General features: G+C 39.8%; 1 protein-coding gene across 1 annotated transcript in view; it reads left to right on the top strand.

Moving 5' to 3' along the window:
• The window catches only part of TRHDE (thyrotropin releasing hormone degrading enzyme), a gene marked incomplete at its 5' end in the record, with an annotated part of 210,923 nt that overhangs the window by 40,128 nt on the left and 147,897 nt on the right, over window positions 1–22,898 (top strand). Inside the window, one exon of the mRNA XM_084270637.1 lies at window positions 4,826–4,952. Within this exon, the coding sequence (XP_084126763.1) occupies window positions 4,826–4,952 (127 nt within the window). The remainder of the gene's footprint in view (window positions 1–4,825; window positions 4,953–22,898) is intronic.

Below are 22,898 nucleotides of genomic sequence, written 5' to 3'. Positions count from 1 at the left end.
TGGTTGCAGATGTAGGTGCAGAGGAGTTGTGTGCTCACAGCTCACAAAGCCAGCTGTATCCTGGGCTGCAACAAAAGGAGAATGACCGGCGGGTCAAGGGAGGTGATTCTGCCCCTCTGCTCTGGTGAGACCCCACCTGGAGTACAGTGTCCAGCTCTGGGACCCCACCTTTAGAAGGACCTGGAGCTGTTGGAGTTGATCAGAGGGCTGGAGCACCTCTCTTATGGAGACAGGCTGAGAGAGTTGGGGTTGTTCAGCCTGGAGAAGAGAAGGCTCAGGGTAGACCATAGAGCAGCCTTCCACACCTGAAGGGGCCTACAGGAAAGATGGAGAGGGGCTCTTTATCAGGGGGTGTAGTGATAGGACAGTGGGTAATGGCCTTAAACTGAAGGGAGGGGGAGTTAGATTAAATATTAGGAAGAATTTTTTTATGATGAGAGTGTTGAGGCACTGGAACAAGTTTCCTGGAGAAGCTGTGGCTTCCCTGTCCCTGGCAGTGCTCAGGACTGGGTTGGATGGGCCTTTGGGCAACCAGGTCTGTTGGAGGGTGTCTCTGCCCATTCCAGGGGGTTGGAACTAGCTAACCTTTTGAGGTCCCTTCCAACCCAATCATTTTGTGATTCTGAGACTTAAGAAAAAACTGCAGGTTTTAGGTTGACAATATAAACTTTTTTATATTCACAGGTATTATGACAGTGATGTTAATAATATGATCCTTCATAATACTTTTCTGGTATTTTTGTAATTCAGATACACAGGTAACTATCCTGCATCAGGACAGCACCAGTGTGCTGTGGGTATACCTGTTGTCTGAACAAGCCCAACTTTATTAATTCCCAAATATGGAAGGTGCTTGGCGCAGGTTGTCAGGTGGCTGTGGGGCCGAAGGCCATCTTTGAATTCCCTCCCTGCATCTACCACCAGAGTTGCTGGGAGATGCCGAGAAAATCACATAAACTGATGGAGTCTCATTTAGTCACTAATTGTGTGTCACTAATTTTCATAATACTCAAACTAAGGCACCTGTGACCAGGCTTAAAGCTGTATTGAAGTGTTCACCGCTGCAGTAAGATATAATGGGGGAACAGTGCTTTGAGTGGGTGCAGTAAAACTGTTTGAGTGTTCTTAATATCAGAATTAGTCTCAGTCTCTCTTTGTTCTCCACTTTCTTACATTAAAATAATAATATAACCTAATCTTGCAAAAATTGTGAGAAAGAGCTTCAGTAATATTCGTGGGGCAGTAGTTGCCATCGCAGTGAGTGATGAATTATGCACCTAAGCTAGAAACCTATTTATCTTCTGTAGGAGAACACATACTAGTTTTATTTATATTTAAGTCTGACCCCGCAGATTTTCTGTTCTTTCTGTTATTTAAATTAATGTAAAATCAAGTTCTTAGTACAGTGATCAAACACCCTGTGGGAACGTATATAATAATTATGTGTTATTGTTCAGTCCAACATAGCTACAAAGTAACACAACCGATCTGCCTTTTGAAATGAAAGCAATAAACAAACAACAAAATTATGCTAAACAAATCTTATGTCTTAATCTTTGTTCTACTTTTATTTATTTAAGCTCCTCTTTGGAGCAGCGTCTGCCAATTTACAGTCTTTATTACTGTACAGCTCAGAACCTTTCCAGAAGGAAATCATGTAAACCCCATTTTCAGATGTAAAACATGGTCAAGGTAAGCCCATACACGTTAAAGGACATTGGACTGTGGAAGCTAGGGGCTTCAGTTTGCTGATGGCACAAAGCTGAGTGGTTAGGTTAATGTGCCAGAGGGACAAAATGCCATCCAGAGGGATCTGGACAGGCTAGAGAAACTGAATGAAGCCAAGTGCAGGATCTTGCACCTGGGTCAGGACAATCCCTGTTATCTATACAGGTTAGGAGATATTATGCTGTAAAGCAGCCCTGAGGAAAAGGACTTGAGAGTACTCATGGTTGAGAAGCTGGACATGAGCCACCAATGTACATCTGCAGCTCAGAAGGCCAACTCATCCTGAGCTGCATCAAAAGAAGTCTGGCCAGCAGATGGAGAGAGGTGATTCTGCCCCTCTGCTCTGGTGACACCTCATCTGGAGAACTCTGTCCAACTTTGGAGTCCTCAACACAAAAAGGACATGGACCTGTTGGAGCCCACCCAGAGGAGGGCCACAAAAATGATTAAAGGGCTGGAGTGCCTCTCCTGTGAAGACAGGCTGAGAGAGTTGGGCTTGTTCAGCTTGGAGAAGAGAAAGCCCTGGGGAGACCTTATAGCAGCCTTCCAATACTTCCAATTTCTATACACAAACTGGGGAAGAGCTGTTCACAAGGACATGTAGCAATAAGACAAGGGGTGGTGGTTTTAAACTGGAAAGGGGGTGATTTAGATTGGATTTTAGGAAAAAGTTCTTCAATATGAGGGTGGTGGATCACTGGAATAGGTTGCCCAGAGAGGTAGTGGAGGCCCCATCCCTGGAGATATTCAAGGCCAGGCTTGATGGGGCTCTGAGCAACCTTCTCTAGTGAAGGTGTCCCTGCTTACTGCAGTGGGGTTGGACTAGATGACTTTTAAAGGTCCCTTCCAACCCAACACATTCTATGATTCAATTTCAAGCTTATAGATGCCAGCCTTCAGAGTGAACTCTGGACCAAGCTCTGGACCAAGCACTGGACTATTCCAGTTTAAGGGTGACCTTGGTGTGAGCCAAGCAGTCCTGGCAGTCCAGAGCTGTTCTAGGCAGGCAGAGTGACACATAGGGAAACTTTACAGGCAAAATAAAACTGTACTCAGCAGTAGGCAGGTGGCAAATAAAAGTCAGCAGCGTTGCGGTTCTTGAGCTTTGGTACCTGGGCTCCCCCCAGACACCGTTTCTGCATTTGTCAAAAGACAGACGGTGTAATGCAGCAAGTTGAACCTTGATTTTTCTTCTCTGTACCTTTTTAAAATTTCCATTCTGTTGTCCTGTTCCTTACTATGGACACATTTGGCCACTGTCAAATTGAATGATTTTTTGCATACTTGGTTGGCTGACTCTTTTTTTTCCTAATTTGCTGATACAGTCAACTGTGCCAGTAAAGCAATTATGCAAAATTGTGTATAAAGGTTTAATGATACAAAACAGTGTTCATCACAAATCTAATTGTGATTCTTACCATCCTTCCGTAAACTAAAGGTTCTCAGATGTTTGAATTAGGATCTGTGTGGTTAATATCTATTTTGTTAAAAAAACCCCATATTTAGTTTAGTAGATAAAGGAACATTTAATGTAGATGTCACTTAACTTTGGAAGGAAGCCATAAACAAAAATAGTGACTTGGAAGTGTTGAGATAATGGTTTATATGCTTTCAGGTGGTGATTATGAGAAGTCAGCTTTATTACATGTCCCATTAGGCTCCAGTGTTATTATCTGTTTTACATTACAAATGATAACTTTGTGGGGTTGATTGTGCAGTGAGTCTAATACGACTCAAAGATAAAAATATAAAGATGGACGTAGCAACGAAGTGGAATAATGTCTCTGAATACTGAAACAAAGAGTGGGTTAGAACCGAGCTGACAGGTACAGCGTGCTGAGCTCTGATATCTGGTTTCCACTTGGGTAACTGAACTGGTTGAGGAAAAGAGCAGTAAAGCAATACTTGGTAATGCTTTCACTGAAGCTGAAAATCCCATTGGCTTTTCTTGGTCCAGAGTAGAGCATTTAGAAACATTTCAAAATTGATATTTCTGCCTCGCGTTTGCATTGATATTTTCTGATTTCTGCCCTGCTGCTTTCCTTGGAACCCTGGCTGGGATTTCATCCTACCACAGAAAGTATTAATGAGTTATTAGGGCTGACATTTAGTTGAGTCTCGTTTGTATCAGGTCATTACGTGCTTCAGGGAGAGACCTTCTGGCACAGCCACGCGCTGCTTCCCCGTGGCTACGCCCATCAGACTGCTATGAGGAGGGAGAGTGAAAAGTGTCTCTCCTTGCTACCCCTTTCTTAGTTAACAGTGCTCATTAGCTGTATGTCATCTTCACACCAAGGAAGCATTAAGGACTGTGAGGACAGGGAATAACGAATAATTTGGCGATGCTTTCCACTGCCTTGTGTATGGGGAGGGACGCCAGTCACTACAGTTCTGGGTTAGGGAGGTGCGTTCTGTTCGCTCGGGTGCTCCGTGTGGTCGGATGTGTTTCATCCTGAGCATGGAGGCTGTGGCCTGCATCAGCAGCTTTACCTTACTCCTTCCTGAAAACAGAGGCCTGAAGCAGCCATGGGGGTTTCAGGAACGTTAATTGTGTACATGAATGAGCTTATAAATGGTTGGTTTTGCCGTCTTCCATAGCTCATGGAGGGTAACTGTGTCACTGCCAGAGAAAAGGAGAGAACAATATATTTTTATTTTTTTTCTCTCCACAGTCTACTAATACTTTCAGGGCTCAATATAATGTGCCTTTAACAAACCGTGAACTTCTCTCCTACTGAGCCACTGCATCCTGCCTACATTCAGTGTAGGCAGAGAACCATTATACTAATCCACTCTCCCATCGTATCTCTAGCAAACACATGTAAGTGTTTTTCTTTGAGTATTTATTTTGATGGAGTGTTAAGTCTTTCATTTGGCAACACAAACAAGTGGGAGATTGTGACTTCTCAACTTTGTAACCTGGAAGTTCTGGTTTTCAGCCACGGCATGTTTTGACAAACATAAAACAGTTGGATTTGTCTTTAAGAGAGTAATCCTGCCACCTCACAGCAGCCTTAGAATAATTCACCTCTGCAGGTGGGATAGCTTTAAAATGTAGATGCTGAAATGATCAGTCTTTTGCTTTGTTTTCTAACAGGTACGGTTGTATGCCAGGCCGGATGCAATCCGAAGAGGATCAGGGGACTATGCTCTAAATATTACAAGGAGACTCATTGAATTTTATGAAGAATATTTTAAAGTGCCCTATTCCCTGCCAAAACTAGGTAAGATTTTCTCTAGAACATTAAGTTTACCCAGAAACAGGAGATTAAGCCTGCTTTTTTAAAGGAAAATTTAAACTCAAATGTACTAGATTTCAAGGTAAGAAATGTTTGGGTTAAGAAGGATCAGTAAGGAATTGATTATTTCTTCCTTACAGAGGAAGGGAAGTTCAGTTGTCCCCTTTCCAGCCTTGGAAGCAGGCAGTACTTAAATTTGTTAGGCAGTGGAACTTCAGGAAGAGGACTTGAGACCTTTCGTTGCTAAGTGGGTTGGGTTTTTTTGGTGCAGTTTGTGGTCCTTACTTTCATTAGATAGTCACTGGGAGATGCTTGTTCTGTAATATTTGTATTGCGATGCCTCAGCCTTAGATGGGGAACAGAATTGAAAATATTTGTGGAATCTGGGACCCTGTAACAGTGCAATTCGGTATTTTTTTATACTGGCTTATGAGGTTTATTAATGATATTTAGTACCTCAGCCTAATTATCTTGTTGCTTATTGAAAGAATTGCTGTGAACTTGTTTTGCTGCTCAAGTGGGCAAATGTATTTTACCCAAATGTAAAAGCTAACAATTTCTAGTATTTTTAAAATAACTCTCCTCCTCTCTTTTACCGCAACAATTGTTCTTCTACACACTTGAATACTTTACACCGTATTAAGACACCCTCCCTCCTTTGGAGCATGTTTGATCAAGATCCAGAAAAGCCCATTGCTCAGCAGTAGGAAGAGAGCTTGTATTTGATCAGAAGTATTAAGAGTTGGAACCACAGGTGAATCTCTCAGGAACTCAGGAGATGTTTCATTGAATCCCTTGCCTGATGTGGAGCTTTATTAGTCTTACAGCCAACAGTATAGGAGATAATTTAATTGATGTTGCTAGATGAGGGCGTTGCACGAATTTTTTCATAAGCATGTTCTGGCATTTGTTTCTTGCATCTTTAAATGATGGATTTCAAGCAGTGTTCTCCTGGAGAAATATGCCATGGCACACGCATCAGACTTTGTGCGTGTCCTTTCATACCTGGCTTCAGGTATGTAATGATGATTTCGTAAGGGAAGTTGTAGACTTATGGTGCCAAAAGTTTAGAAGGATGACAATAAGCAAAACCTTCTCACTGAATATAAAGGACAGACAGAGTGGGACTCCAGTCACTACGTCAGGTAGTTTACTGAGGATGCCAGATAGCAGCAGGCAGTAGGGACTGTATCTGCTTCAGAATATCTTGTACAATTGCAACATACGATCCTTCAACTCAACGTGCATCATTATGCAGTGGCATATCTTTTAAAAGTAACTCGTTGGAAATGAGTATGTTTCAGTTTGATTCAATTTGGAAGGCAACAGCAGGAGTATATTTTTTTTGACTGAGGATTGGTAGTATAATTGTTGAGTTGTTGAATTAAAGACGGATGGAAAACTTAGTTATTCTGTAATGATATGCAAGAAACAGTTTGTAAAGGTTTTTTTATGCTATAATCTTAAATTTCTTTGATGTAAATGTAGTAAGGAAAATTTCAAAACTCTCTATGATATAAATACTTTTGAAAATTTGATTTGCATTTATACCAGTACTAACGACAGCAGTGGAAGGAGTCTACATCAGGAGGATGTGTTGTTACAGAAAATATGCCTGTGTTCTCTGAAACCTTGAGGTTATCACCTGATACACTGCTGCCACCACTGCAGAGGATTGTGTACTTCATTAAGGTTTTAAGAAAAATCAAAATTTTCTGAGTGGCTCACTGTAAGAGCTTTTAATTTTATTTATAAATGAAATGTGAAATGCCTTTAAGTGGGAGTGAAAATTGAAGAATGTGCTTTAAAAAGCTTTGTAATGACAGCATCAGGTTTGTAGAAAATGTTCTATTTCAAATGTGGATGTTTAGAAAATGAAAAATTTTGTTTCATATATAATCTGGTTCTAAGAAGAGTGACCTAAACCAAATGCAATTATGTTGGTTGAAAAGTATATATTTTTTTTCCTTCCAGAAGAATTTTGTTGTTGAAATATTGACCAGCTTAGTACGCAGGTGCTGTATGAGCAGCTGAGCAATATGTTGGTGACAGTGCTGTATGCTGGGGTATGTGTGTGGGGACAAGGGACCTGCAACCCTTGGCAGAGTGCTTCCATCATCTATGTGGTCATCCATTTGAATTCTCTATATGGTAGGAGTAGCTGAGTACACTCAAGTGCTTCAGATGTGTTGCTATATCAGAGGGACCTGTGTTCACTTCTTATGTCATTGAGGTCCATATCTGCAAATCCTTGGCATTTGAAACTAGTGCTCCTCATCTGAATTTGTAATAAATCAGCTAGTGTTCTCTAAAGGAACTGTTTTCTCCTGATGCTCTTGACTACTTGAGTGTTTTTGACCAGACTGTTGTATTGTACTTATGCATGTAGTAAGATACTTGCGGTTGCTGGTGCCAGTTATGGGCTCCTCTGACTTTTTGGCAGCAGCCTCTATTGCTGTTGGGACCTGTGGAGAATCCAGAAGAATATTTCTGTCACCCAGTGACTAAGATTTTGTAGGTCTTATTTGGCCTCTACTGACTTCTGAATGTACTGGAACAGTAGATTTGTTTGCCAGTTTACCTGAATTCTGGTAATGAATGGGATTTGGGGATTTTTCTCATTTGAATAAAAAGTTGCTGTAGTTAAAAGTTTTACATAGCTTGTAGATATTTGCTTTTTTCCCCCCATATCATACCCTGAACTGGAAGGTGGTTGTGTAGGGTTTTAAACTAATAATTTTTATGTCCTAAGGAACCTGCTTTGGCAGAGGGGTTGTACCCGATGATCTCTTGAGGTCCCTTCCAACCCCTACAATTCTGTGATTAACACAGTGTTATTTGGATGCATTTATTGCTTCTCTGAAAACTCATTTTACAACTCATTTTTTTGAAATTCTGAGTACTGTTCTTACACACCCTTGTAATTAGCATAACCACTATGGATTGTATAAATTAATTTGGGTGTCTCAAGGGTCACTAACTCAAAGACACTTTGCTGGGATTCATTCAACTTTAGGCACTCAACTGTCATGTCTAAATTAGCAAGCTGCTTGCCCCAGGTTCCTTATTTCTTTACTGGAGAGGAGATCTTCCTGGGATGGTTCGAATCTCACATGGGCAGTCTCCCACTGGAACTGCCCAGATAACAGAAAAAAATGTTTTATTAACCATTAGCAAGTTTGCTGATGATACCAAACTGAGAGGTACTATTGTCTGTTGAGGGACAAGATGCCTTGAAGAGGGATCTGGATAGATCGCAGCACTGGACAGTGATCAGTGGCATGAAATTTAACAAGTCCAAATGCCTGATACCTTGATTGGAGTAATACCAGGCACAAGTAGAAACTGGGAAAGTAGTGGCTGGAGAGCAGCCTGGGAGCAGCACCTGGGGGTGCTGGGTGGCAGCAGCTCAGTGTGGGCCAGCAGTGTGCCCTGGCAGCCCAGAGAGCAAACTGCACCCTGGGGGCATCAAACAGCATAATGAGCCGGCCAAAAGAGGAGGTTACCCTGCTGCATTTAGTGTTGGTGCAGCCTCACCTTGTGTCCAGTTCTGCGTCCCTCAGTTTAAGAAGGGTCTGAAGGTCCTTGGATGCATCCAGAGGACAGCAGTAAAGCTGGTGAAGGGGCTGGCAGGCATGTTCTGTGAGGAGCAGATAAGGACTTTGGGCTTGACTAGCCTGGAGAAAAGGACGCTGAGGGCCAACCTCACTGCTCTCTGCAGCTTCCTGAGGAGGGGAAGTGGAGAGGGAGATGCTGAGCTCTTGTCCCTGGCATCCAGTGACAGGACACATGGGAATGGTTCAAAGCTGCCTCAGGGAATGTTCAGACTGGACATGAGGAAGCATTTCTGTACAGAGAGGGTGGTCAAATGCTGGGACATCTTGCTAGAGAGGTGGGTGATGCCCCAAGCCTGTTGGTGTGTAAGAGGCCTTTGGACAATGCCCTTAATAACATGCTTTAACAGTTGGAATAGATGGTTGGTTTAGGTGCCCTCCATCTGAAATGATCCTATCCTAATTTTAAAATCTGAGCTTAGTTTGTCATTTTTACCATTTTCACTGTGTGTAGGCATGGGAAGGAGACTTACCTAAGGCAGTTTAGTTATGAAGAGCTGTGAATAGGGTTGGGAAGAACTTGGACTTCTCGGAAAGCTTTTAATTCCCCGTTGAAAGTGTCCTGAAAGGTAGAAATATGAACAGCTGAAGAATTCACCTTGGGACATGGTTGTGTATGTTACAGAAAGGCTGGGTTAAAGTAAATGCCCATGATGTTTTAGCTTGAGGTCAGTGGATATGAATCAATATTTAATTTATAAATACTGCAATTTTTATGAGCACTACAGTGTTAAAATAGATGTTTAAAAGAATTCTTCTCTTCCTCCCTCCCAACTTTAGGAGGTTTTTTTCTGTAGATTCACTGTACATCAAACTTTGGGGTTACATCTGTTATATTTAATGTGCTGGGTTTTTTCCTTAAAGGTATGTTCAAGGTACTAATTACCTGATTCATGCAAAAATTATATGATATTTTTTTCATTGTGCAGCATAAAACACTTTAAAGTTGTGAATGCAGAGTCTCAGAAAATGATTTTCCACAGGATTTAGTGTATGTGCTACATAATAAAAGACAAGATTGGACCATTAACATTTGCTCTTTGAATGTTTTTGGAGAACAGGATTCAGTTTTTAAAGTGTGTCATGGAAGAATTTAGACTCTTCCTTATGATGCAAAAAATAGCCATGTTAAGAAAAAGTTTAACAGGGAACTGTTCTGATTTTTAAAGGAAACTCATGTCCCTCTGCTCCATTCCCCGATTGTTGACCATGAGTATTTTGTTGTGAGAGTGCTGCTGCCTATTGCTGAGACATTGCAGGCCCAGAATAAAAGCATGAAGTGCTGTTGTAGGATGGCCAAGTGACTTTCTGTGAACACTAGTGATGAAGTATTTGTTTTGATTTAATTGTTTTGCTTTTAGCTTGAAATTTTGACATGCTCCTAAACTGCTCATTGCCATAGTGCCTTCTACCATGCTTGATCTTCCATCATCTTCATCAGCATTCTTTATGCTGCTCCTGCTTTCTTACATCCCCTTCATTTGTCCTCCTTCTTGTCTCTGTTGCTTCTTCTGTGATGAACCTCAGTGTTGCTAATTTCTGCCCTCATGCTTTTTCTTTCTCCCCAGCAAGGTGGCCTCTTCCTGCCACATGCCCAATTTCAACCTGGAATTACTGTATTACATCAAGCAAGACAGCTAATTTTGCTTTCTCCACTTGTAAAATGAAAAAAAACCAAACAAACAACCCAAGAAACCCAACAACAAAAAAGTATTTTTTTGGTCTTGTTTTTACAGAAATTGAAAATGATTGTCAGTTTGGTTGCCTCGTGATTAAGAGGTTGCCAGTCTGAAAACTGAAGAAATGGTGGTCTGATCTGACCTCCAGCGTGGCAAGGTTTTTAGTTTCATAATGTTCATATGACATGATAGCTGCAGTGTCTCTCTGAACACAGCTTTTCTGAAAGATCTCCAGTCTGTTCCACAGAGAAAATCCATGACAACCCTCTAGGAGAGAGGGAAAGGAACATTAGACTCTGTTAAATCTGAATGAGTTGTTAGTTATATGGTCTGAAGTGAGAAGGAAGCATAGGGAGGTGCTCTGGGAGTAGAGGCACTACAGACTTGATTCATGTGCTTAAACATAATTATCTGGTACCGTTTAAAATGCCGTGGGTTATCCTGAAGGTTACTAGCTGTTGCTCCTGCTGACCTCCAGATAAGATCCTGTTGGCCTATGGCTGGTCCATGCCTGACAGCTCCACGTGGATTTTTTAAATAACTTTGAGCATCTCAGTTGGGGCTATCACCCATATTAAGTCAGCAGAATTGAAACCTACTATTTTCTTTGACCAGGTACTTGAAACAAGGCTAATGCCTCTGCACAGAGAACTCTTTATTGATACAGGGCATTCGTACACATAATGAACTATGTCACTTTTACCCTGACCTTTGAAGCCTCTATTTTGAGGTTGTGGGGTTGACTTTTTTCTTTTAAAAATTCTCATCTGTGTGCACTTCAGGGCTCCGGAGGGAAAAACTTCAGCTACGGCCATAGGAAAAAGCAGTGTTTTCTTCTCAGAGCAGTGCTTTGAAATATGAAAAGGATCTGTGAGTTACTAAACTGAAGCAAACCGAAATCAGTCTGTAGAAAATAGTTCATAGGAAATCAGTCCTTATTAGGATGTTAATAAACAAGAAAAAAAAATCTTCACTTTGGACTTTTTCTTACTGTATTGCTCTATACTATGTTAGATGGTAAGCCAGTTCATTCCAATATTATAATACAGCTCATAATGGGCATTGTAACTGGATTTGGAAGTTTATTAACAGGAACATGATCTTGCTAGTTGCTTGGCACAAGAAGTCTGATACTGTTTGCAGAAGAGAGGAAAAGTTACATACAGAAATAAAGCAGCTTTATATAGAGTAAAGGTGAACGGGCCCTGGTGGAAATAATCTTCTTCTAAGTGAAATGTTTTCATTATGAAGCAATTTCTCTCCCTTCTTAATTGTGACATGAGTAAAATCTAAACATCTCAAACAAGGAAAATGTTTAGACAGTAGCACTGTTGCCTGTAGTAGTTCAGCCAGCTCATAGTAAGAGGCTGACTAAATCTGATTACATCCCTACTGGCTACTGAGCTAAATCAACTTGGCTTTTAAATGATTAATTAAAAGAAAAAAAAAGGGGAAAGAAGAGAGTGGTGCTGTTGCTATGAAAGTGTAACAGGGTGTGGGATTGAAGGAGACTTGATGGAAATGTCAGGGCTTTTTAGAACAGTGAGGATCCTTCATCTGAACGTAAGTAGATGTTCTTCTGAGTTGCTCGTAAGTCATTTGAGCAGTTAGCATGAATGTAGAAGGGGGTGCACTGAATTTTAGCCATCTAAAAGCAGTGCCTACTCTAAATTCTTTACCTTTTGGAAAGCATATATGCCTTCAGAAAACGATGCATATTATCCTAAGTTAGGAGGTACCAATGAAGGTCTCTTTGCTAAATACAGAGAGTAAACTAATCTGTCTGTTTTAAGCTTGATCTCTGGTTTTCAAATGTCTAAAAGATTAGGTGAATTCTTCTGCAGAATTTATAAAATAGAATAAGATTTTAGGCAGACATAGAAACTTCAAAGAAATTAGGGAAATAACCAAGAAGCTGTGTGAACTTTTACCTGGTATGAGATGGTTAAAAGTCTAAAAGTACGTGAATCCAAAATACTTTTTAGATAGCCATGGCTAAAGTAGTTTTCATTATAGCTCTTTTCACTCTGCTTGAGCAGAGCTCTCATCCCTGATTGTCTTCTCCAGGGCTGGTAGTGATTGTCTTTTTGTTAGCTTAATCATACTGTTCTTGACCAGAAATGTTCACTTATGAATATGAGATTTTTGAAGGGTAGTACTGATTTTGTGCTGCAAAATAGTATTGTTGGAACCAGGATCCTCTTGACCATGTGCAGCCTTTGAAAATTTCTTTTTTTTTTAAAGGCTACTGAAGATTGTTAGTAACCTGTTAGATCTGGCTGTTCAGAGGGTTCATCAGAGACTTTGACCAGCAGCTGAAACCTTTTACACCAGCACTTGTAGCTTAGTCTTAAAGGTGCATAGGAAAAAAGCATAAAGCTTGGCCCCATGATGAGCTTCATGTTTGTGTAGGCATTGGGAACTGTGTTTTTTATTATGGAATAGGGGCTAAGTGTTGCTAGGATATTGGGAGAGATTTTGTGTCACTCACTATGAAAGTCAACATGTGGAGATCAGAGCTGTAGAAAAACAAATGTAGAACCGTTTGGAAGAAAGAGAAATTACATTATTGAGGATACTGTAATAGATTTAGATGGTGTTCATGAAGAGAAGTGTGTGGGTAAGCTTGGCCAGTGTGTGGGAAGATTGGATTTCAGTAGGGTGTGCAAACAAGAAGTTTTGCCTCTTAAAAATTGTACCTGTAATGTTTAGGTTGAATGAAAATAGGTAACATGGTTGGCCTATATCAAGTAACTAGAATGCTGTGAAGAAAGTAATGACCTTTTCTCTCAGAACTGAGGTAGAAACCAGACACTCTGTATTTGAAACAGTACAGAGGTGTTATACAATCTCTTAAAGTATATTGTCCTTTGATATGAAAGGGAAATTACTGTTGTTGACCTAATGAAACATATGGTCCACCCATGCAGTCTTGTAGAGTGAGTGGTGTTTAAACAGCACATTCAAGATAGCTGTATATCCACAGGCAGAGCTAACAATAATAGTAACATGCTCAGAGTGACATCATTTGAGTAAATATGAGAGTTTATGGAGGATTTACTTGATTTTCTGTAATTTTTCTTGTATCTGGTTCATATACATGATGATACGACATTTTAAATAAAGATAATTTTGAATTGAATTCATGAAGGTTCCAGTTTTCATTTAACTTTGCAGTTCCAAGTGTGGGGAAAGAAAAGGACACTATGGTGACTTCTGTTCTTTTGACTTACATGTGAAGTAGAGGCTTTCCTGCCCGAAGAATGAAGCTCAGTGTGCTGGTTTTGGCTAGCACCGAGTTACTGTTCTTCACAGTAGTTGGTATGGGGCTGTGTTTTAGATTTGTGCTGGGAAAAGTGTTGTTAACAAAGGGATGTTTTCTCTACTGCTGAGCAGGGCTTCCATAGAGCCAAGGCCTTTTCTGCTCATCACCCCACCAAGTGACAAGGAGTTGGGAGGGGACACAGCTGGGACAGCTGACCCCAACTGACCAAAGGGATATTCCATACCATTCGATATGTCATGCTCAGTGTATGAACTAGGGGGAAAGCTGGCCAGGGTACCGCTGTTTGGGGACAGGTTGGGCATCAGTCGGTTGGTGATGAGAAACTGTTTTTGCATTTGCATCACTTGTCTGTCTTGGGTTTTATTTATCTCTCTTTTAAAATTATTTTCCTTTTTATTAAAATAGAATTTATTTATTTTATTATAAATCTTAAGTCAATTTTTAAACTGTTCTTATCTCAGGCTATGAGTTTTCTCACTTTTACCCTTCCAATTCTCTCCCTCACCCCACTTGGGGTGAGGGAGCTGCTGAATGGTGTTTAGTTGCTGGATTAAACCATGACACTCAGCAATATCAAGATATTGTGCTGATGAGGAGAAAAAAAGTGACAGATTAGAGTGCTGTCCATGTCAAACACCAACATAGTACACTCAGACTTACTTTTTATATTTGCAGTTTGAGTACAGGTCAATTTTATTCTTTACTAGGAATTTTTATTGTTAATTGATTGAAATAGTTTTACATACTGGAGCAGCAGCACTATGTTTCTGTAGTATTTTCATTCACCATCATGGTAAAGGGTTTTGGTTTGCTGCGTTTCAGTTGAAATGTGATGAAGATGCAGTTTCAGCCCAGACTCAGAAACAAGTTCAAATGAGTGTAATAGGAGCTATAAATGATTACAGTGGTCTCTTTCTTCCAGTCCTGTCTATAAAAATGTGTTCTGAACTAGTTTCAGCTCTGCCTCATGTTACGCTTGTGAACCCTGTAGCTGAGGCGCTGGCTGTCCAGCCCTGGAAGAGCTACAGTCACGACAAAGCCTGTTCAGGCTCTTACTTCAGAAGTGTAATTTTATTTAGCTTGAAACTTGCAGAGCAGCACCAGTATAGTGTATTTTCGTGGTTGAAGCAAGCTAGAAAGCCTTAAAAGGCTTTTCTCCTGCCTCTTCCCCGCGCTCCAGGCACTTAGAGCTGTTAGGCTTTGCCAGGCTCCCTGCCTGCCTCCTCTTAGGGTAGGCCTGATATTGGAAGAGTTGTTAGCTAAGTGTTTTCGGGTGCTCGGCTATAGTTTCAGAGCTGACCTATAACTTCTACCACTTATTCAGAGTCTCTGAATGGCTGGGATGACAACTTGCCATGCAGGAAGGTTTAAAAGATAAGAACAAGAAGATATTTCAACAGCACTTGCATTGTGTTTTTTGTTTCAGAGTCAGCAAATGTTTTTACAGCAATTTTGAAAACACTGACATAATTTTCGTACCAATTAGGACTTTTAAGTATGTGTTATATTATTTTTCGTATTGGTATTGTTGCTAAACTTAAATTAGATTGGAAAGCAAGTTGGGTAACAAGGATTTTTTTGGGTTTTTTATTGTGGGTTTTTTTTCTCTGCAGCACTGGAGAAGTGTTCCTGTTAACTCTCCATGTTTTCAGTTTTAGAAGGATTGTGCTGCTTTGGGGTACTTTGTTATGCTCTCCAGATGGTATTGTGACAAAGTTTGTTTTCCATTAGATGATGATTTGAGGGCACTAAATATATTACTTTGAGAAACAGAAGTTTTACTAGGCAAAACTGATGAGAAAGCACTTTGTCTACTGACTCACTTAAATTGACTTGCATTTACTTTTATTTTCTTATGTTTGTCTTGAAATATGCTTGTATACATTTTAAATAAAATTACTTTATTCATGGTTACTGTTAATACCAAGATCAAGACGACAGCTTAGTTCTCCCTATCAAGATCATTCCTCACTATGGATCCTTTGTTCCAGGAAGAAGATGAGGAAAGTACATGCACATATACACAGAAATACACAATTAATATTCTTATTTTCTGATAGATCTAAAGAGTTTTGCATTACTGGTGCAGTGAGTTACAAAAAAGTAATCATTTACTGATAATGCTTGAATATTAGAAATAGTTCAAAGTCTGCATGTAGATGTATAAAATGAGCTTTCATATCTTTCCTCTGTGCTGTAAACCACCCCACCACCCCTAGATACAGACGTAAAGAAGATACATTTTCATATATCATCAAAGAACATGAGGATTTTTTTCAGGAGATTATGACAGTGTCTTGAAAAAGATTATAGCACATTAAAGTGGGGTTTAAATAGGCCAGAGATTTCTGTACATACAAAAGACGTGAAGAAGTATATAACTACAGAGCTGAATAAACCTATTGCTGCTGCCTAGATTTTGCTGGCTTAGTTATAAACCTTCCACCTGTACTAGCTAGTTTCTGTAAGCTACTGAAATTCAAAAGGATGTATGTGCTCACCTTTTATTGCTTTTGCTAAGGATATTGTAACTGAAAAGATATCCTAACACAATGAATTATGCTACGTTTGCAGCACCATGCCTAGAGCAACTTCATTTTTGCATTAAGGAAACCAGTGATTTTCAGTGTAAAGATGAAAATATTAAGATGGCTGAACAACTTTCATTAAAACAAGTGAATTATCAGTGTAGATTTTTTTTTTCCCTCCTGCATGCTGGCAAGCTTCTTTAAATGGTATATGGACATTAAAAGAATCACTTAATAAAAATGCTGTGGAGATCTCTGGTAGATACTGCTAAACTTGCTTCCCCTGTTCTCCCTCGCTGTGTATAATTCTTCTTTTCTTTGCATCTAATTTATTTAAATGCCATCTGCTTGTGTATTTAAAACATAGCATTTCCAGATTCAGGATCAGCTCTGTGAAGGCTGCATTTTCCTTCGCTCGCTCTGATTCTTGTCAGTAACACTTTTAACAAAGCTGCCCTCATGAAGATATATATTTGTCATAGTGATAGCACACTTCAGAAAGTGTATTAAGCTAAACCAACTCCCACTGTTCAACTCAAAAATATGTTCCTTGTCATATGCTACTTCTCACTGAAATTAAACTCAGGCAATATTTTAGTCTAGAGAAATTGAGTCCTTTTTCTCCTGGTGTGTTCAGCTTTGGCTTGTCTAAGCATAGTTCTCCTGTTGTGTGTTACTGGGCAGTTGATTCCGAGGGCGAGTGAGAGGGGGAAGATGCACGAAGATGTGCAAAGACCTTAGACATGTATTCTGGAGACCCTTGTCATAAGTTTCTGCACCTATTGCTGTCTCTCTGGGTGGCTTAGATAAACCTTTGGAAAACTTTTCAGAACAGCCAAGTCTGTGGCTTTGCCATGGACTCCTCAGCTCTGAAATGATAGGGGACTTGCCAGTGGGGCTGATGATGGCAAGGGAGCTCCTACTCAGCAGGGGGTTTGCTCTGTCACCAACACTATGCCATTAGCTACAGAGAGATTTCCTTTGAGAGTCATGACGTAAAAGCAACAGGTATTTTGACAGAACACTTACACTTGGCCTGTTTGTTCTTGCTTTAGGATTCATATAATAAAAGTCAGTGGTTGATTTCCTCATATGAAACTATGTGAGACATTTCATCATAGTATCTAAGCATTTTATAATCACTGCTTGCTGTTTACACACAGTGTATCTTGGAGAAGCACCACAGTTTTGTTGTCCTATTTTAAAGGCACAGCTGACAGTCAGAGTGCCTGAGAGGTGAAGGCGGGCAGATGCTTTGCTGATTAGACCCGTATAAAATGTTCACTTGTCTGATAAAATTTGAGTATGTATTGAAACAGAAGGCCGTTGGATCTTGCATCCTTTCCTAATTAAATATTGATGATTCAGTCTCATATGAGGGTCATGCAGGTGGCTCCACTATTTCCTACCAATCTGAGGGTTGTTCTTCCTAGGGTGCTAATTCTCAGGCGTGGAAATACATAAAGCTTCACAAAACTGTCAGCTGTAACTTAGATGCATAGAAAAACGCATTATGTGTCTTTTCACTGCTAATATAAAATGCATCTTTTCTCCATATTCTTGAAATGTTTTACGTGTTGGTTCTGTCTTAAGGCAATCACAGACAATTGAATTTTATGAAGGGGCATGGGTGTTACTCAGTAACAAACAGATGCATTAGAAAGGCGGTTTTATGCTGCATGCCATCTCTTCAGGTATTTCTGTAGAAACTGTACAACAGTTTCCAAGTGATTAAAATGATCCAAATTGTACAAGCTGCAGTGATAATGGAATGAAGTAATGTAGTTTTTAATAAAACCTAAAGATAAGAATGTTGTCAGATAACACCAAAGGCTATTCAGGAATTGCCTTTGGTCATTCGGGGTTAATAATGAACAGACATCTTTCTCTAATGCTTATATTGCATTTGGGGGCAACTGGATGGAAGTCCAGCCCTAGAATTCACTGTCTTTTATCTTTACTAGTGTATTTCTCTAAAAAAAAAAAGAAAAAGAAAAAATGTTTACTTGCAATCAGAATACCATTGCTATGTAGTAACATTGATATTTGTGGATATGGAATATAAAATCGTCAAATCCAAGTACTCAGCTGCAGGATAATTTAATGTTGCAATGGTGAAGTGGAAAAATAAAACAGTACAAGTGAATATAATGAAATTTTAAATAAGAAGAGCAAATCTTCCTACAAGTAGTTCTAGCCTTTCAGAACTTTACATGTATTTGTCGGTGAAGGCTTCTTTAATATTAATCTATCTTTCCAACCGTACATGTGTACACATAGATACATGCAGACCTATATATATATCATCCTGGTTGTAATTTATGTGCACATAACTTCAATCCTATCAATTAAGCTTATATAGCTATTTTGCTGTGGATAAAATTATGGCCAGCAGGTGCCACAGACTTTTCACGGAGGCTCTCCCAGGCTGTAGTTCCACCTTTCTGCTGTCACGTGTAATGGGTCCAAGTCTGACCATGGAACCACGAAGTGTTTGCACTATGGGATTGGGAGTCTGGGAACAAGGAGGTTCACTTCCAGGCATCAGCTGAGTTTGAGTCTGTGGATAATTAGAGAACTGGGGCAATGTACTTGCTTTTGGGCCTTTATCTGAAGGCGCCCTGGGAAAGATAGGTCCTGTTTAGTGGTTGGAGGCTAGACTTCCCTTGTTTCACACATCTTCTGACCTTTCTCTAGCTGCCCACTGCACTTATCCTCATTGCAGTATTCTCTCATCAGACCCAAGAAAGATGGGGCAAGCAGCCTCCATCCATTCTACATGTGATTTCATAAGACATTAACTTCATCGGTGTAAAGTCATCTTCTTGCCTTTGATTTTTGGAAGATTATTTTTAACTACTTCTTTCCAGAGGTATGTTTTTCAGGCTGGTCCTACAGTTCAGTTGCACTGCTGAGCAGTGGAGATGGGGACTGGTAGTAGCTGGACTGCAGGTGAAATCCAGAACTTCTCAAGGCAGCTCTGCTTGCCTGTATTCATGAAACTATAACCTCAGGAAGATTATAGTCACAGATGATACAGCAAGGGAAAGTTAAGTGTACTTCCAAAATAATTATTAAGATTCATATGCAAAGATTTTAATGTGTGTTGTATCTGTGTTATCAGGGACCTCAGCATCAAAAAGCCCCCTGGTTGCTACCCGGTTAGGAAAATACAGGTGGTAGTCAACTCACCTAGAGAGAAAAGCGCTCTCATACTCTTGCCGCCAGTGGCTTGTTTCCATTATTCAAGAAGCCTATAAGTAAAAGTTGACAGACACAGAAGCTGTAACATTGTTTCACTTCAATAATCATATTTAGGAAGAGGGTTCTCACAGAGAGATAATAGGACTGGAGATAATATAAATGTCTCTCTCCATATCAAAACTTTTGACTTGACAAGCAAGCTATTTTATATTTTGGAAGGTAATTCCATGCAGAACCAGTCTTGTGACAGCATATTCTTTGATCTGTAAGACTGGTGAGCTTCACTGAAACTCATTTTAACACTCCTAGCTAGGAATTTGGCTTCACCTGCACATCCAGGATCCGAGGCACTTTGACCTGAAGATTATGGACAAGTCCAGGTGCTGTAGTGTTGCTCTTTCTTTGTATGAAGATGGAAAATTATTGATAATGTCTGTATTGGTTCATGGTATTAAAATACAAACCCATTCATGTAGGTATGTTTAAAAGCTTTTTTGGATGTCTTTATCCATCTGTCATCATTATATAGGATAATACTTTTCTTTCTTCAAGCTGCTAAAGCCTCATCTCTGATGTAGGCCTTTATAAAGCTGGATTTAGATAAACACCCACAGGTGGGTGGGTCTCTTCAGTAAGATATCTTTTCTCTGTCCTAATACTCTAGGACCATGTTCTTCCTGAAACTGAGCATCCTAGTGAAATGTATGCACTGTAGAAAGGCAGTGAGTTTTGATTTATTGGTGGTTTTCCCTCATTATGCAAAGTTTCTAATCATTTTGTCAGGAGCTTCGTGTCTCCTCTTCAGCTAGAGGCATTGCAATGTGTGCTCAGTGTGGATGCGTTTCTTGTCTCATGACCGATACTTTTCGGTGGGGGGGGTAGGGTTGGTGGATGGGTGGAGTGGCCTAGTAAAGGAAGGGCATCCTCTTCGTCATCTCTCAAGTCTCTCAAGAGGGGATACCTTCTCAAAGGAATAGAGCATGCTGCATTTCTTTCAGAGTGAATCGGTTGTATTTTTGGTATCATCTATGTTACAAAATTGTACCTGTAAAAATTCTGTCTTTCCGTAGCAGAGGTAGTGGAAATAGAACAGTAGATGCACAGACTGGGTTTTGTAATAAAGAAATACTGGAACCTGGGCTTACATTTTTCTTTATTCCAATCACTGAGTTTTACTTCAAAATCTCATTTATTCGTGATACTTTTCTGTGGTGTACTGTGGTTTTCAGACTCACCCAACAGGAGGCTGGAGCTGAATCCTGTACCTGATTGTTTAAAACTATTGCCTGGGATTCATTTGAGATTTAAATTCTGTGTACTCAAAATATAATGAGGTTTTGATGGGTTAGATTTAGTAGCACGCTAAGATTTGTATTCTTTTAAAAATAATTTTTCTTTAGCAGTTAAAATGGAGAGGAAAAAAAATTTTTTTTTCTTTATTTTTCTTACCTGAAGTCCCTTATGACATTTTGGATTACGGACTTAGTGGATCTAACCTTGAGTGTTTGGTTTGCTAGATAGACCAAAGAGTTGAGTCTGTGGATAATGCTGATTTCTTTGTTGCCTTAAGTTCTGCATTCCTGCCAACATGATTGTGAAGGTAGTATAGTTGTAGAACTCAACAGCATATAAATAACCTTTTTGTTTACTTTCTCTGCCCTCGATGTTATTTTTATGTCCATTGGAGCTGTTCTAACATTGAACCCAGCTCTCCATCTTTAAACCTTGCCATGGTTTAACCCCAGCCAGTAACTAAACACCCCGCAGACGCTTGCTCACCCCTCCCCTCACAGATATGGGGAGGAGAAGGGAAAAAAAAAGCACTTCCTGTGTTGAGATAAAGACAGTTTAATAGGACAACAAAGGAAAAGAATAGCAATAACAGCAGTAATACAAGTGATGCACAAATGCAATTGCTCACCACATATGAAAGGAAAACAACCCAATGCCCAGACTGTTTGAAAGCAGTGGTCCTCCCCACTTACATATGGAGCATGATGCTATATGGTAAGGAATATTCTTCTGTCCCGTCTGGGCCAGCTGTCCTGGCTGTGCTCTCCCAGCTCCTTGTGTACCAAGCAGGGCCTGAGAAGCTGGGAAGTCTTCAACCTGGTATAAACACTACAACTACTGAGCATCAGCAATGTTTTTCTCATCCTAAATCCAAAATGCATCGCTGCCAGCTACTATAAAGAAAATTAACTCTATCCCAGCTGAAACCAGGGCAAACCTGAATATATGGCACTTTTTTATTACATCAGTCTTTGCTTGACATCTCCCCTTTATGTTTTTATGCACTGTGATGAGCAGTGCGATTAGCAATCCCGGTTGTGGTTGGTTAGACCTGAAATTCAGCACATGGTTGGAGAGCTGCCAGGGGCTGGTATGAGTTGCAGTTTTGAGAACCAATATGAACCTTCTGACTCATGGAATGCCAGCTGGTTGTCCTTGGTCCTCAGTTTTAATTGGGATTGCACCAAAACAGGAACTTAAAGAGGATGATTTCTGACGTGAAGATAATGGCCTGTCTGCTTGATCTTGAAAAGGCGATGTCCCTTTTAAGCCTTTGAATAATCATAAACCTGATTTAGAATGTTTTCAGTTAAGAGATTTTATTCAATTGCATCAGGCTTTATTCACTTCCTTTATGCTTCTTTTAAATCTTGATGTAATTAACAAAAGTTAATTTCTTACTATACTGTTTTATTTACTATCCAAAGGAAAAACGTTGTGCAATTGTAGAAGATGAGATTGGGGATCATTCATATTCTGTATTTATGTAGACACTGAGCATTTTAAAACGGAGTTCTGAACAACTGCGTTGCTGAATGTACAATTAAGATTTAGCGTGTGATCAGCACACATGGATTTGTGCTTAAATTTCCCATTACTGTGCACTAAAACCGAGCAAAACCGGAACATACTGAGATCTGACTACTTGAGACTTTTTTTTTTTACACTCATCACTATTGATTAATGTACCCTGGCTACTAATAGCACCTCTGTGTATTGTGGGTTGCCACAGCTATGCTGTAATCCCATCAGCTATCATAAATCTAACATGTCTAGGCACAATCAGAATTTGCATGGAAGCTGTCCTGTTGGTTAAACAGTCTTTTAATTGAGTTGGTGATGTTCTGCTTCCGGCCAACTCCATTCTTCTTTTGCAATAGAATAAAATACAAACCAAAGAAACCCTTCACCACATCATGCCTTAAAATAGTTGTGTGTTTTGGGAGGGACCAAATACGGATGCTCACATATTGTGAAATTTCTGCATAGTGTAAATTGTGTTTGTATATAAATGAATCCTCAACGTCTAAAACCTCATTAATCCAAAATCACTTCAGAATAATGTGAAATGATTGTCAGCATTGAAGTGCTATAAAATCTGTCAGCTGGTACCCAACCTAAATTGCATATTTCACCTGGAATATAGTTTGTACTATTGTTTATGCTTTAATGAAATTATATTTTTGATGCCCTGATATTGATTCTATATATTGTTTATTGAATATATATAGAGAACAGATTATGAAAAGAAAGTCTTATGTTGTACTAAAATGTCAGAATAAATTACATACCATATATATTTTCATATGGTGATAGGTCAGGCTGGA

The sequence above is a fragment of the Gallinula chloropus genome (assembly GCF_964237585.1).
Source record: "Gallinula chloropus genome assembly, chromosome: 1".
Classification (NCBI taxonomy): domain Eukaryota; kingdom Metazoa; phylum Chordata; class Aves; order Gruiformes; family Rallidae; genus Gallinula; species Gallinula chloropus.
This window is presented reverse-complemented; position numbering and strand designations above follow the sequence as displayed.